Source organism: Anomaloglossus baeobatrachus, chromosome 3 (assembly GCF_048569485.1).
Source record: "Anomaloglossus baeobatrachus isolate aAnoBae1 chromosome 3, aAnoBae1.hap1, whole genome shotgun sequence".
Taxonomy (NCBI): Eukaryota; Metazoa; Chordata; class Amphibia; order Anura; family Aromobatidae; genus Anomaloglossus; species Anomaloglossus baeobatrachus.
The window spans coordinates 690,181,382-690,194,404 of NC_134355.1; the positions used below are offsets into that span (position 1 = coordinate 690,181,382).

General features: G+C 49.0%; 1 protein-coding gene across 1 annotated transcript in view; it reads right to left on the minus strand.

Moving 5' to 3' along the window:
* The window catches only part of ASXL2 (ASXL transcriptional regulator 2), a 173,160-nt gene that overhangs the window by 51,713 nt on the left and 108,424 nt on the right, over positions 1 to 13,023 (minus strand). The window contains exons 5-6 of the mRNA XM_075341325.1: positions 7,476 to 7,591; positions 4,996 to 5,137 (exon numbers count right to left, since the gene is read on the minus strand). Of these exons, the coding sequence (XP_075197440.1) occupies positions 4,996 to 5,137; positions 7,476 to 7,591 (258 nt within the window). The remainder of the gene's footprint in view (positions 1 to 4,995; positions 5,138 to 7,475; positions 7,592 to 13,023) is intronic.

Here is a 13,023-nt window from a genome sequence, read left to right on the forward strand (position 1 = left end):
GATCCCCCACAGAGCCTCACCCAACATCCCGCAGAGCCTCACCAGCCCCCCACAGCCTCTCCAGATCCCCCGCAGAGCCTCACCCAACATCCCGCAGAACCTCACCAGCCCCCCACAGCCTCTCCAGATCCCCCGCAGAGCCTCACCCAACATCCCGCAGAGCCTCACCCAAAATCCCGCAGAGCCTCACCAGTCCCCCACAACCTCTCCAGATCCCCTGCAGAGCCTCACCCAACATCCCGCAGAGCCTCACCCAACATCCCGCAGAGCCTCACCCAACATCCCGCAGTGCCTCACCCAACATCCCACAGACCCTCACCCAACATCCCGCAGAGCCTCCCCCAACATCCCACAGAGCCTCCCCCAACATCCTGCAGAGCCTCACCAGCCCCCCACAGCCTCTCCAGATCCCCCGCAGAGCCTCACCCAACATCCCGCAGAGCCTCACCAGCCCCCCACAACCTCTCCAGATCCCTCCGCAGAGCCTCACCAGCCCCCCACAACTTCTCCAGATCCCCCGCAGAGCCTCACCCAACATCCCGCTGAGCCTCACCCAACATCCCGCAGAGCCTCACCCAACATCCCGCAGAGCCTCACCCAACATCCCGCAGAGCCTCACCCAACATCCCGCAGAGCCTCTCCAGATCCCCCGCAGAGCCTCACCCAGCATCCCACAGACCCTCAACAGCCCCCCACAGCCTCTCCAGATCCCCCGCAGAGCCTCACCCAACATCCCACAGAGCCTCACCAGCCCCCCACAACCTCTCCAGCCCCCCACAACCTCTCCAGATCCCCCGCAGAGCCTCACCCAACATCCCGCAGAGCCTCACCCAACATCCCGCAGAGCCTCACCCAACATCCCGCAGAGCCTCACCCAACATCCCGCAGAGCCTCACCCAACATCCCGCAGAGCCTCACCCAACATCCCGCAGAGCCTCACCAGCCCCCCACAGCCTCTCCAGATCCCCGCAGAGCCTCACCAGCCCCCCTCACAGCCTCTCCAGATCCCCCACAGAGCCTCACCCAACATCCCGCAGAGCCTCACCAGCCCCCCTCACAGCCTCTCCAGATCCCCCGCAGAGCCTCACCCAACATCCCGCAGAACCTCACCAGCCCCCCACAGCCTCTCCAGATCCCCCGCAGAGCCTCACCCAACATCCCGCAGAGCCTCACCAGTCCCCCACAACCTCTCCAGATCCCCTGCAGAGCCTCACCCAACATCCCGCAGAGCCTCACCCAACATCCCGCAGACCCTCACCCAACATCCCGCAGTGCCTCACCCAACATCCCACAGACCCTCACCCAACATCCCGCAGAGCCTCCCCCAACATCCCACAGAGCCTCCCCCAACATCCTGCAGAGCCTCTCCAGGCATCCCGCAGAGCCTCACCCAACATCCCGCAGTGCCTCTCCCAACATCCCGCAGAGCCTCACCCAACATCCCGCAGAGCCTCACCCAACATCCCGCAGAGCCTCACCAGCCCCCCACAGCCTCTTCAGATCCCCCGCAGAGCCTCACCCAACATCCCGCAGAGCCTCACCAGCCCCCCACAGCCTCTCCAGATCCCCCGCAGAGCCTCACCCAACATCCCGTAGAGCCTCTCCAGCCCCCCACAGCCTCTCCAGATCCCCTGCAGTGCCTCACCCAACATCCCGCAGAGCCTCACCCAACATCCCGCAGAGCCTCTCCAGCCCCCCACAGCCTCTCCAGATCCCCCGCAGAGCCTCACCCAACATCCCGCAGAGCCTCACCAGTCCCTCACAGCCTCTCCAGATCCCCCGCAGAGCATCACCCAACATCCCGCAGAGCCTCACCAGCCCCCCACAGCCTCTCCAGATCCCCGCAGAGCCTCACCAGCCCCCCTCACAGCCTCTCCAGATCCCCCACAGAGCCTCACCCAACATCCCACAGAGCCTCACCAGCCCCCCACAACCTCTCCAGATCCCCCGCAGAGCCTCACCAGCCCCCCACAACCTCTCCAGATCCCCCGCAGAGCCTCACCCAACATCCCGCAGAGCCTCACCCAACATCCCGCAGAGCCTCACCCAACATCCCGCACAGCCTCACCCAACATCCCGCAGAGCCTCTCCAGATCCCCCGCAGAGCCTCACCCAGCATCCCACAGACCCTCAACAGCCCCCCACAGCCTCTCCAGATCCCCCGCAGACCCTCACCCAACATCCCGCAGAGCCTCACCAGCCCCCCACAGCCTCTCCAGATCCCCCACAGAGCCTCACCCAACATCCCGCAGAGCCTCACCCAACATCCCGCAGACCCTCACCCAACATCCCACAGACCCTCACCCAACATCCCACAGACCCTCACCCAACATCCCACAGACCCTCACCCAACATCCCACAGACCCTCACCCAACATCCCACAGACCCTCACCCAACATCCCTCAGACCCTCTCCCAACATCCCTCAGAGCCTCACCAGCCCCCCACAGCCTCTCCAGATCCCCCACAGAGCCTCACCCAACATCCCGCAGAGCCTCACCCAACATCCCACAGACCCTCACCCAACATCCCACAGACCCTCACCCAACATCCCACAGACCCTCACCCAACATCCCACAGACCCTCACCCAACATCCCACAGACCCTCACCCAACATCCCACAGACCCTCACCCAACATCCCACAGACCCTCACCCAACATCCCTCAGACCCTCACCCAACATCCCTCAGACCCTCTCCCAACATCCCGCAGAGCCTCTCCCAACATCCCGCAGAGCCTCACCCAACATCCCGCAGAGCCTCACCCAACATCCCGCAGAGCCTCTCCAGATCCCCCGCAGAGCCTCACCCAGCATCCCACAGACCCTCAACAGCCCCCCACAGCCTCTCCAGATCCCCCGCAGACCCTCACCCAACATCCCGCAGAGCCTCACCAGCCCCCCACAGCCTCTCCAGATCCCCCGCAGAGCCTCACCCAACATCCCGCAGAGCCTCACCAGCCCCCCACAGCCTCTCCAGATCCCCCGCAGAGCCTCACCCAACATCCCGCAGAGCCTCACCCAACATCCCGCAGAGCCTCTCCCAACATCCCGCAGAGCCTCACCAGCCCCCCACAGCCTCTCCAGATCCCCCGCAGAGCCTCACCCAACATCCCGCAGAGCCTCTCCAGATCCCCCGCAGAGCCTCACCAGCCCCGCACAGCCTCTCCAGATCCCCCACAGAGCCTCACCCAACATCCCGCAGAGCCTCACCCAACATCCCGCAGACCCTCACCCAACATCCCACAGACCCTCACCCAACATCCCACAGACCCTCACCCAACATCCCACAGACCCTCACCCAACATCCCACAGACCCTCACCCAACATCCCACAGACCCTCACCCAACATCCCTCAGACCCTCTCCCAACATCCCTCAGAGCCTCACCAGCCCCCCACAGCCTCTCCAGATCCCCCACAGAGCCTCACCCAACATCCCGCAGAGCCTCACCCAACATCCCACAGACCCTCACCCAACATCCCACAGACCCTCACCCAACATCCCACAGACCCTCACCCAACATCCCACAGACCCTCACCCAACATCCCACAGACCCTCACCCAACATCCCACAGACCCTCACCCAACATCCCACAGACCCTCACCCAACATCCCACAGACCCTCACCCAACATCCCTCAGACCCTCTCCCAACATCCCTCAGACCCTCACCCAACATCCCTCAGACCCTCTCCCAACATCCCGCAGAGCCTCTCCCAACATCCCGCAGAGCCTCACCCAACATCCCGCAGAGCCTCACCCAACATCCCGCACAGCCTCACCCAACATCCCGCACAGCCTCACCCAACATCCCCCAGAGCCTCTCCAGCCCTCCACAGAGCCTCTCCCAACATCCCGCAGAGCCTCACCCAACATCCCGCAGAGCCTCACCCAACATCCCGCAGAGCCTCACCCAACATCCCGCAGAGCCTCTCCCAACATCCCGCAGAGCCTCACCCAACATCCCGCAGAGCCTCACCCAACATCCCACAGACCCTCTCCCAACATCCCGCAGAGCCTCACCCAACATCCCGCACAGCCTCACCCAACATCCCGCACAGCCTCACCCAACATCCCGCACAGCCTCACCCAACATCCCGCACAGCCTCACCCAACATCCCGCAGAGCCTCACCCAACATCCCGCAGAGCCTCCCCCAACATCCCGCAGACCCTCACCAGCCCCCCACAGACCCTCACCCAACATCCCGCAGACCCTCACCCAACATCCCACAGAGCCTCTCCCAACATCCCGCACAGCCTCACCCAACATCCCGCACAGCCTCACCCAACATCCCGCAGAGCCTCCCGCAACATCCCGCAGAGCCTCACCAGCCCCCCACAGACCCTCACCCAACATCCCGCAGACCCTCACCCAACATCCCACAGAGCTTCTCCCAACATCCTGCAGAGCCTCACCCAACACCCCGCACAGCCTCTCCAGGCCCCCCACAGAGCCTCTCCAGGCCCCCCACAGAGCCACTCCAGGCATCCCGCAGAATCTCTCTTGACTACCTACAGAGCCTCTCCTGATGCCCCTCACAGCCTCTCCCGACTCCCTGAAGAGCCTCTCCAAACCCCTGGCAGAGCCTCTCCAACCCCCCGCACAGCCTCTCACCTCTCTCAACTACCCAAAGAGCCTTTCTCACCATTACGCAAAGCCTGTCCCCTCTCTCAATGTCCCGCAGAGCCTCTCCCCAAATCTTGCAGAGCCTTTTCCGATATCCTCCAAAGCCTCTCCCGACTTCCCGCAGTTTCTCTCGACGCCCCGCAGAACCTTTTGCCTCACTCGATGCCCCGCAGAGCCTCTCCCCAAATCTTGCAGAGCCTCTTCCAATATCCTCCAAAGCCTCACCAGACTCCCTGTAGTCTCTCTGGACGCCCCGCAGAACCTTTTGCCTCACTCGACGCCCCGCAGAACCTTTTGCCTCACTCGATGCCCCGCAGAGCCTCTCCCCTGACGCAGTAATAGTGCAGCCATGTGTATGATATGTACGTACTGTGAGCCGCCGCCGCCGCTGGTTTCGCCGGGGGGATGGCGCTGGCAGTTTTCACACTTTTCAGCATGAGGTGTGGACTGGATGGAACCGCGATCCCAGATCTGCGCTGCTGCCGCTTCTTCTGATGCTGCTGTAAGAGCGCCTGCAGGGAAATGGGGTACAAAGTATTATATACATTACATTGGGGGGTAACGGGGTACTGTGCGCCCCTGTGTACAGACAGTAGGACTAGACCCAATGGGCAGGAGACAATAGTTTTCTCTGTGTGGCCAGTCGCCTCTCCTCATACAGGTACCAGGTTGTAGAGTTTCCTCCAATGGCTACAGAGTCTCTGGCCTTGTCTCCCCTGGCTGCAGCATCTCCAGACTTGTCTCCCCTGGCTGCAGCGTCTCCAGACTTGTCTCCCCTGGCTGCAGCGTCTCCAGACTTGTCTCCCCTGGCTGCAGCGTCTCCAGACTTGTCTCCCCTGGCTGCAGCGTCTCCAGACTTGTCTCCCCTGGCTGCAGCATCTCCAGACTTGTCTCCCCTGGCTGCAGCGTCTCCAGACTTGTCTCCCCTGGCTGCAGCGTCTCCAGACTTGTCTCCCCTGGCTGCAGCGTCTCCAGACTTGTCTCCCCTGGCTGCAGCGTCTCCAGACTTGTCTCCCCTGGCTGCAGCGTCTCCAGACTTGTCTCCCATGGCTGCAGCGTCTCCAGACTTGTCTCCCCTGGCTGCAGCATCTCCAGACTTGTCTCATATGGCTGCAGCATCTCCAGACTTGTCTCCCCTGGCTGCAGCGTCTCCAGACTTGTCTCCCCTGGCTGCAGCATCTCCAGACTTGTCTCATATGGCTGCAGCATCTCCAGACTTGTCTCCCCTGGCTGCAGCATCTCCAGACTTGTCTCCCCTGGCTGCAGCATCTCCAGACTTGTCTCCCCTGGCTGCAGCATCTCCAGACTTGTCTCCCCTGGCTGCAGCGTCTCCAGACTTGTCTCCCCTGGCTGCAGCATCTCCAGACTTGTCTCCCCTGGCTGCAGCGTCTCCAGACTTGTCTCCCCTGGCTGCAGCGTCTCCAGACTTGTCTCCCATGGCTGCAGCGTCTCCAGACTTGTCTCCCATGGCTGCAGCGTCTCCAGACTTGTCTCCCATGGCTGCAGCGTCTCCAGACTTGTCTCCCCTGGCTGCAGCATCTCCAGACTTGTCTCATATGGCTGCAGCATCTCCAGACTTGTCTCCCCTGGCTGCAGCGTCTCCAGACTTGTCTCCCCTGGCTGCAGCGTCTCCAGATTTGTCTCCCATGGCTGCAGCGTCTCCAGACTTGTCTTCCATGGCTGCAGCGTCTCCAGACTTGTCTTCCATGGCTGCAGCGTCTCCAGACTTGTCTTCCATGGCTGCAGCGTCTCCAGACTTGTCTTTCATGGCTGCAGCGTCTCCAGACTTGTCTTCCCTGGCTGCAGCGTCTCCAGACTTGTCTCCCCTGGCTGCAGCGTCTCCAGACTTGTCTCCCCTGGCTGCAGCGTCTCCAGACTTGTCTCCCCTGGCTGCAGCGTCTCCAGACTTGTCTCCCATGGCTGCAGCGTCTCCAGACTTGTCTCCCCTGGCTGCAGCATCTCCAGACTTGTCTCATATGGCTGCAGCATCTCCAGACTTGTCTCCCCTGGCTGCAGCGTCTCCAGACTTGTCTCCCCTGGCTGCAGCGTCTCCAGATTTGTCTCCCATGGCTGCAGCGTCTCCAGACTTGTCTTCCATGGCTGCAGCGTCTCCAGACTTGTCTTCCATGGCTGCAGCGTCTCCAGACTTGTCTTCCATGGCTGCAGCGTCTCCAGACTTGTCTTCCATGGCTGCAGCGTCTCCAGACTTGTCTTCCATGGCTGCAGCGTCTCCAGACTTGTCTTCCATGGCTGCAGCGTCTCCAGACTTGTCTTCCATGGCTGCAGCGTCTCCAGACTTGTCTTCCATGGCTGCAGCGTCTCCAGACTTGTCTTCCATGGCTGCAGCGTCTCCAGACTTGTCTTCCATGGCTGCAGCGTCTCCAGACTTGTCTTCCATGGCTGCAGCGTCTCCAGACTTGTCTTCCATGGCTGCAGCGTCTCCAGACTTCTCTTCCATGGCTGCAGCGTCTCCAGACTTCTCTTCCATGGCTGCAGCGTCTCCAGACTTCTCTTCCATGGCTGCAGCGTCTCCAGACTTCTCTTCCATGGCTGCAGCGTCTCCAGACTTGTCTTCCATGGCTGCAGCGTCTCCAGACATGTCTTCCATGGCTGCAGCGTCTCCAGACTTGTCTTCCATGGCTGCAGCGTCTCCAGACTTGTCTCCCATGGCTGCAGCATCTTCGGTCTTGTCTTCCATGGCTGCAGCGTATCTGGACTTGTCTCAAAACTGCTAGACAGTCTTGTTACATGCGCCTCCCTGGGGTGAACGGGAGGCACATGAATATGGATGATGAGAGTGACACACATGGAAAAGCAGCCCCAATATGAACAGATAAATCCCCCCGTTACCTGTTTCAGGGCCTTCTTGCTGAGCTTCTGAGATGGAGACATGACTTTACCCGCAGGGATGGGGGGAGACGGACAGCTCGACTGGGGGGACGAGGGCTGAGAAAGCCGAGATGTAACTACAGAAACAAAGGAGAACAGAACAAAGTGTCATTTCACCAGCAACACACCGGAGGATGCAAGAGAATGGAGCAAAGGGCTGGAGAACTACAACTCCCAGCATGATAACACATGAATAAAAATACTACTATAATACTGCCCCTATGTACAAGAATATAACTACTATAATACTGCCCCTATGTTCAAGAATATAACTACTATAATACTGCCCCCTATGTACAAGAATATAACTACTATAATACTGCTCCTATGTACAAGAATATAACTACTATAATACTGCCCCCTATGTACAAGAATATAACTACTATAATACTGCTCCCTATGTACAAGAATATAACTACTATAATACTGCCCCTATATACAAGAATATAACTACTATAATACTGCTTCCAATGTACAAGAATATAACTACTATAATACTGCCCCTATGTACAAGAATATAACTACTATAATACTGCCCCCTATGTACAAGAATATAACTACTATAATACTGTCCCTATGTACAAGAATATAACTACTATAATACTGCCCCTATGTACAAGAATATAACTACTATAATACTGTCCCTATGTACAAGAATATAACTACTATAATACTGCCCATATGTACAAGAATATAACTACTATAATACTGCCCCTATGTACAAGAATATAACTGCTATAATACTGCCCGTATGTACAAGAATATAACTACTATAATACTGCTCCTATGTACAAGAATATAATTACTATAATACTGCTCCTATGTACAAGAATATAACTACTATAATACTGCCCCCTATATACAAGAATAGAACTACTGTAATACTGCCCCCTATATACAAGAATATAACTACTATAATACTGCCCCCTATATACAAGAATATAACTACTATAATACTGCCCCCTATATACAAGAATATAACTACTATAATACTGCCCCCTATGTACAAGAATATAACTACTATAATACTACTCCCTATGCACAAGAATATAACTACTATAATACTGCCCTCTATGTACAAGAATATAACTACTATAATACTGCCCCCTATGTACAAGAATATAACTACTATAATACTGCCCCTATGTACAAGAATATAACTACTATAATACTGCTCCCTATGTACAAGAATATAACTACTATAATACTGCTTCCAATGTACAAGAATATAACTACTATAATACTACCCCTATATTCAAGAATATAACTACTATAATACTGCCCCTATGTACAAGAATATAACTACTATAATACTGCCCCCTATATACAAGAATATAACTACTGTAATACTGCCCCCTATATACAAGAATATAACTACTATAATACTGCCCCCTATATACAAGAATATAACTACTATAATACTGCCCCCTATATACAAGAATATAACTACTATAATACTGCCCCCTATGTACAAGAATATAACTACTATAATACTGCTCCCTATGCACAAGAATATAACTACTATAATACTGCCCTCTATGTACAAGAATATAACTACTATAATACTGCCCCCTATGTACAAGAATATAACTACTATAATACTGCCCCTATGTACAAGAATATAACTACTATAATACTGCTCCTATGTACAAGAATATAACTACTATAATACTGCTCCCTATGTACAAGAATATAACTACTATAATACTGCCCCCTATATACAAGAATATAACTACTATAATACTGCCTCTATGTACAAGAATATAACTACTATAATACTGTCCCTATGTACAAGAATATAACTACTATAATACTGCTTCCAATGTACAAGAATATAACTACTATAATACTGCCCCTATGTACAAGAATATAACTACTATAATACTGCCCCCTATATAGAAGAATATAACTACTGTAATACTGCCCCCTATATACAAGAATATAACTACTATAATACTGCCCCCTATGTACAAGAATATAACTACTATAATACTGCTCCCTATGCACAAGAATATAACTACTATAATACTGCCCTCTATGTACAAGAATATAACTACTATAATACTGCCCCCTATGTACAAGAATATAACTACTATAATACTGCCCCTATGCACAAGAATATAACTACTATAATACTGCCCCTATGTACAAGAATATAACTACTATAATACTGCTCCTATGCACAAGAATATAACTACTATAATACTGCTCCCTATGTACAAGAATATAACTACTATAATACTGCCCCCTATGTACAAGAATATAACTACTATAATACTGCCCCTATGTACAAGAATATAACTACTATAATACTGCCCCCTATGTACAAGAATATATCTACTATAATACTGCCCCCTATGTACAAGAATATAACTACTATAATACTGCTCCCTATGCACAAGAATATAACTACTATAATACTGCTCCTATGTACAAGAATATAACTACTATAATACTGCCCCTATGTACAAGAATATAACTACTATAATACTGCCCCCTATATACAAGAATATAACTACTATTATACTGCTCCTATGTACAAGAATATAACTACTATAATACTGCCCCCTATGTACAAGAATATAACTGCTATAATACTGCCCCCTATGTACAAGAATATAACTACTATAATACTGCTCCCTATGTACAAGAATATAACTACTATAATACTGCTCCCTATGCACAAGAATATAACTACTATAATACTGCTCCTATGTACAAGAATATAACTACTATAATACTGCCCCTACGTACAAGAATAAAACTACTATAATACTGCCCCTATGTACAAGAATATAACTACTATAATACTGCCCCCTATATACAAGAATATAACTACTATAATACTGCTCCCTATGTACAAGAATATAACTACTATAATACTGCTCCCTATGTACGAGAATATAACTACTATAATTCTGCCCCTATGTACAAGAATATAACTACTATAATACTGCCCCTATGTACAAGAATATAACTACTATAATACTGCCCCTATGTACAAGAATATAACTACTATAATACTGCCCCTATGTACAAGAATATAACTACTATAATACTGCCCCCTATGTACAAGAATATAAATAATATAACACTGCCCCTATGTACAAGAATATAACTACTATAATACTGCCCCTATGTACAAGAATATAACTACTATAATACTGCACCTATATACAAGAATATAACTACTATAATACTGTCCCTATGTACAAGAAAATAAATACTATAATACTGCCCCTATGTACAAGAATATAAATAATATAACACTGCCCCTATGTACAAGAATATAACTACTATAATACTGCCCCTATGTACAAGAATATAACTACTATAATACTGCCCCCTATGTACAAGAATATAACTACTACAATACTGTCCCTATGTACAAGAAAATAAATACTATAATACTGCCCCTATGTACAAGAATATAACTACTATAATACTGCCCCCTATGTACAAGAATATAACTACTATAATACTGCCCCCTATATACAAGAATATAACTACTATAATACTGCTCCTATGTACAAGAATATAACTACTATAATACTGCCCCCTATATACAAGAATATAACTACTATAATACTGCTCCTATGTACAAGAATATAACTACTATAATACTGCCCCCTATATACAAGAATATAAATACTATAATACTGCTCCTATGTACAAGAATATAACTACTATAATACTGCCCCTATGTACAAGAATATAACTACTATAATACTGCTCCCTATGTACAAGAATATAACTACTATAATACTGCCCCCTATGTACAAGAATATAACTACTATAATACTGCTCCATATGTACAAGAATATAACTACTATAATACTGCCCCTATGCACAAGAATATAACTACTATAATACTGCCCCTATGTACAAGAATATAACTACTATAATACTGCTCCTATGCACAAGAATATAACTACTATAATACTGCTCCCTATGTACAAGAATATAACTACTATAATACTGCCCCCTATGTACAAGAATATAACTACTATAATACTGCCCCTATGTACAAGAATATAACTACTATAATACTGCCCCCTATGTACAAGAATATATCTACTATAATACTGCCCCCTATGTACAAGAATATAACTACTATAATACTGCTCCCTATGCACAAGAATATAACTACTATAATACTGCTCCTATGTACAAGAATATAACTACTATAATACTGCCCCTATGTACAAGAATATAACTACTATAATACTGCCCCCTATATACAAGAATATAACTACTATTATACTGCTCCTATGTACAAGAATATAACTACTATAATACTGCCCCCTATGTACAAGAATATAACTGCTATAATACTGCCCCCTATGTACAAGAATATAACTACTATAATACTGCTCCCTATGTACAAGAATATAACTACTATAATACTGCTCCCTATGCACAAGAATATAACTACTATAATACTGCTCCTATGTACAAGAATATAACTACTATAATACTGCCCCTACGTACAAGAATAAAACTACTATAATACTGCCCCTATGTACAAGAATATAACTACTATAATACTGCCCCCTATATACAAGAATATAACTACTATAATACTGCTCCCTATGTACAAGAATATAACTACTATAATACTGCTCCCTATGTACGAGAATATAACTACTATAATTCTGCCCCTATGTACAAGAATATAACTACTATAATACTGCCCCTATGTACAAGAATATAACTACTATAATACTGCCCCTATGTACAAGAATATAACTACTATAATACTGCCCCTATGTACAAGAATATAACTACTATAATACTGCCCCCTATGTACAAGAATATAAATAATATAACACTGCCCCTATGTACAAGAATATAACTACTATAATACTGCCCCTATGTACAAGAATATAACTACTATAATACTGCACCTATATACAAGAATATAACTACTATAATACTGTCCCTATGTACAAGAAAATAAATACTATAATACTGCCCCTATGTACAAGAATATAAATAATATAACACTGCCCCTATGTACAAGAATATAACTACTATAATACTGCCCCTATGTACAAGAATATAACTACTATAATACTGCCCCCTATGTACAAGAATATAACTACTACAATACTGTCCCTATGTACAAGAAAATAAATACTATAATACTGCCCCTATGTACAAGAATATAACTACTATAATACTGCCCCCTATGTACAAGAATATAACTACTATAATACTGCCCCCTATATACAAGAATATAACTACTATAATACTGCTCCTATGTACAAGAATATAACTACTATAATACTGCCCCCTATATACAAGAATATAACTACTATAATACTGCTCCTATGTACAAGAATATAACTACTATAATACTGCCCCCTATATACAAGAATATAAATACTATAATACTGCTCCTATGTACAAGAATATAACTACTATAATACTGCCCCTATGTACAAGAATATAACTACTATAATACTGCTCCCTATGTACAAGAATATAACTACTATAATACTGCCCC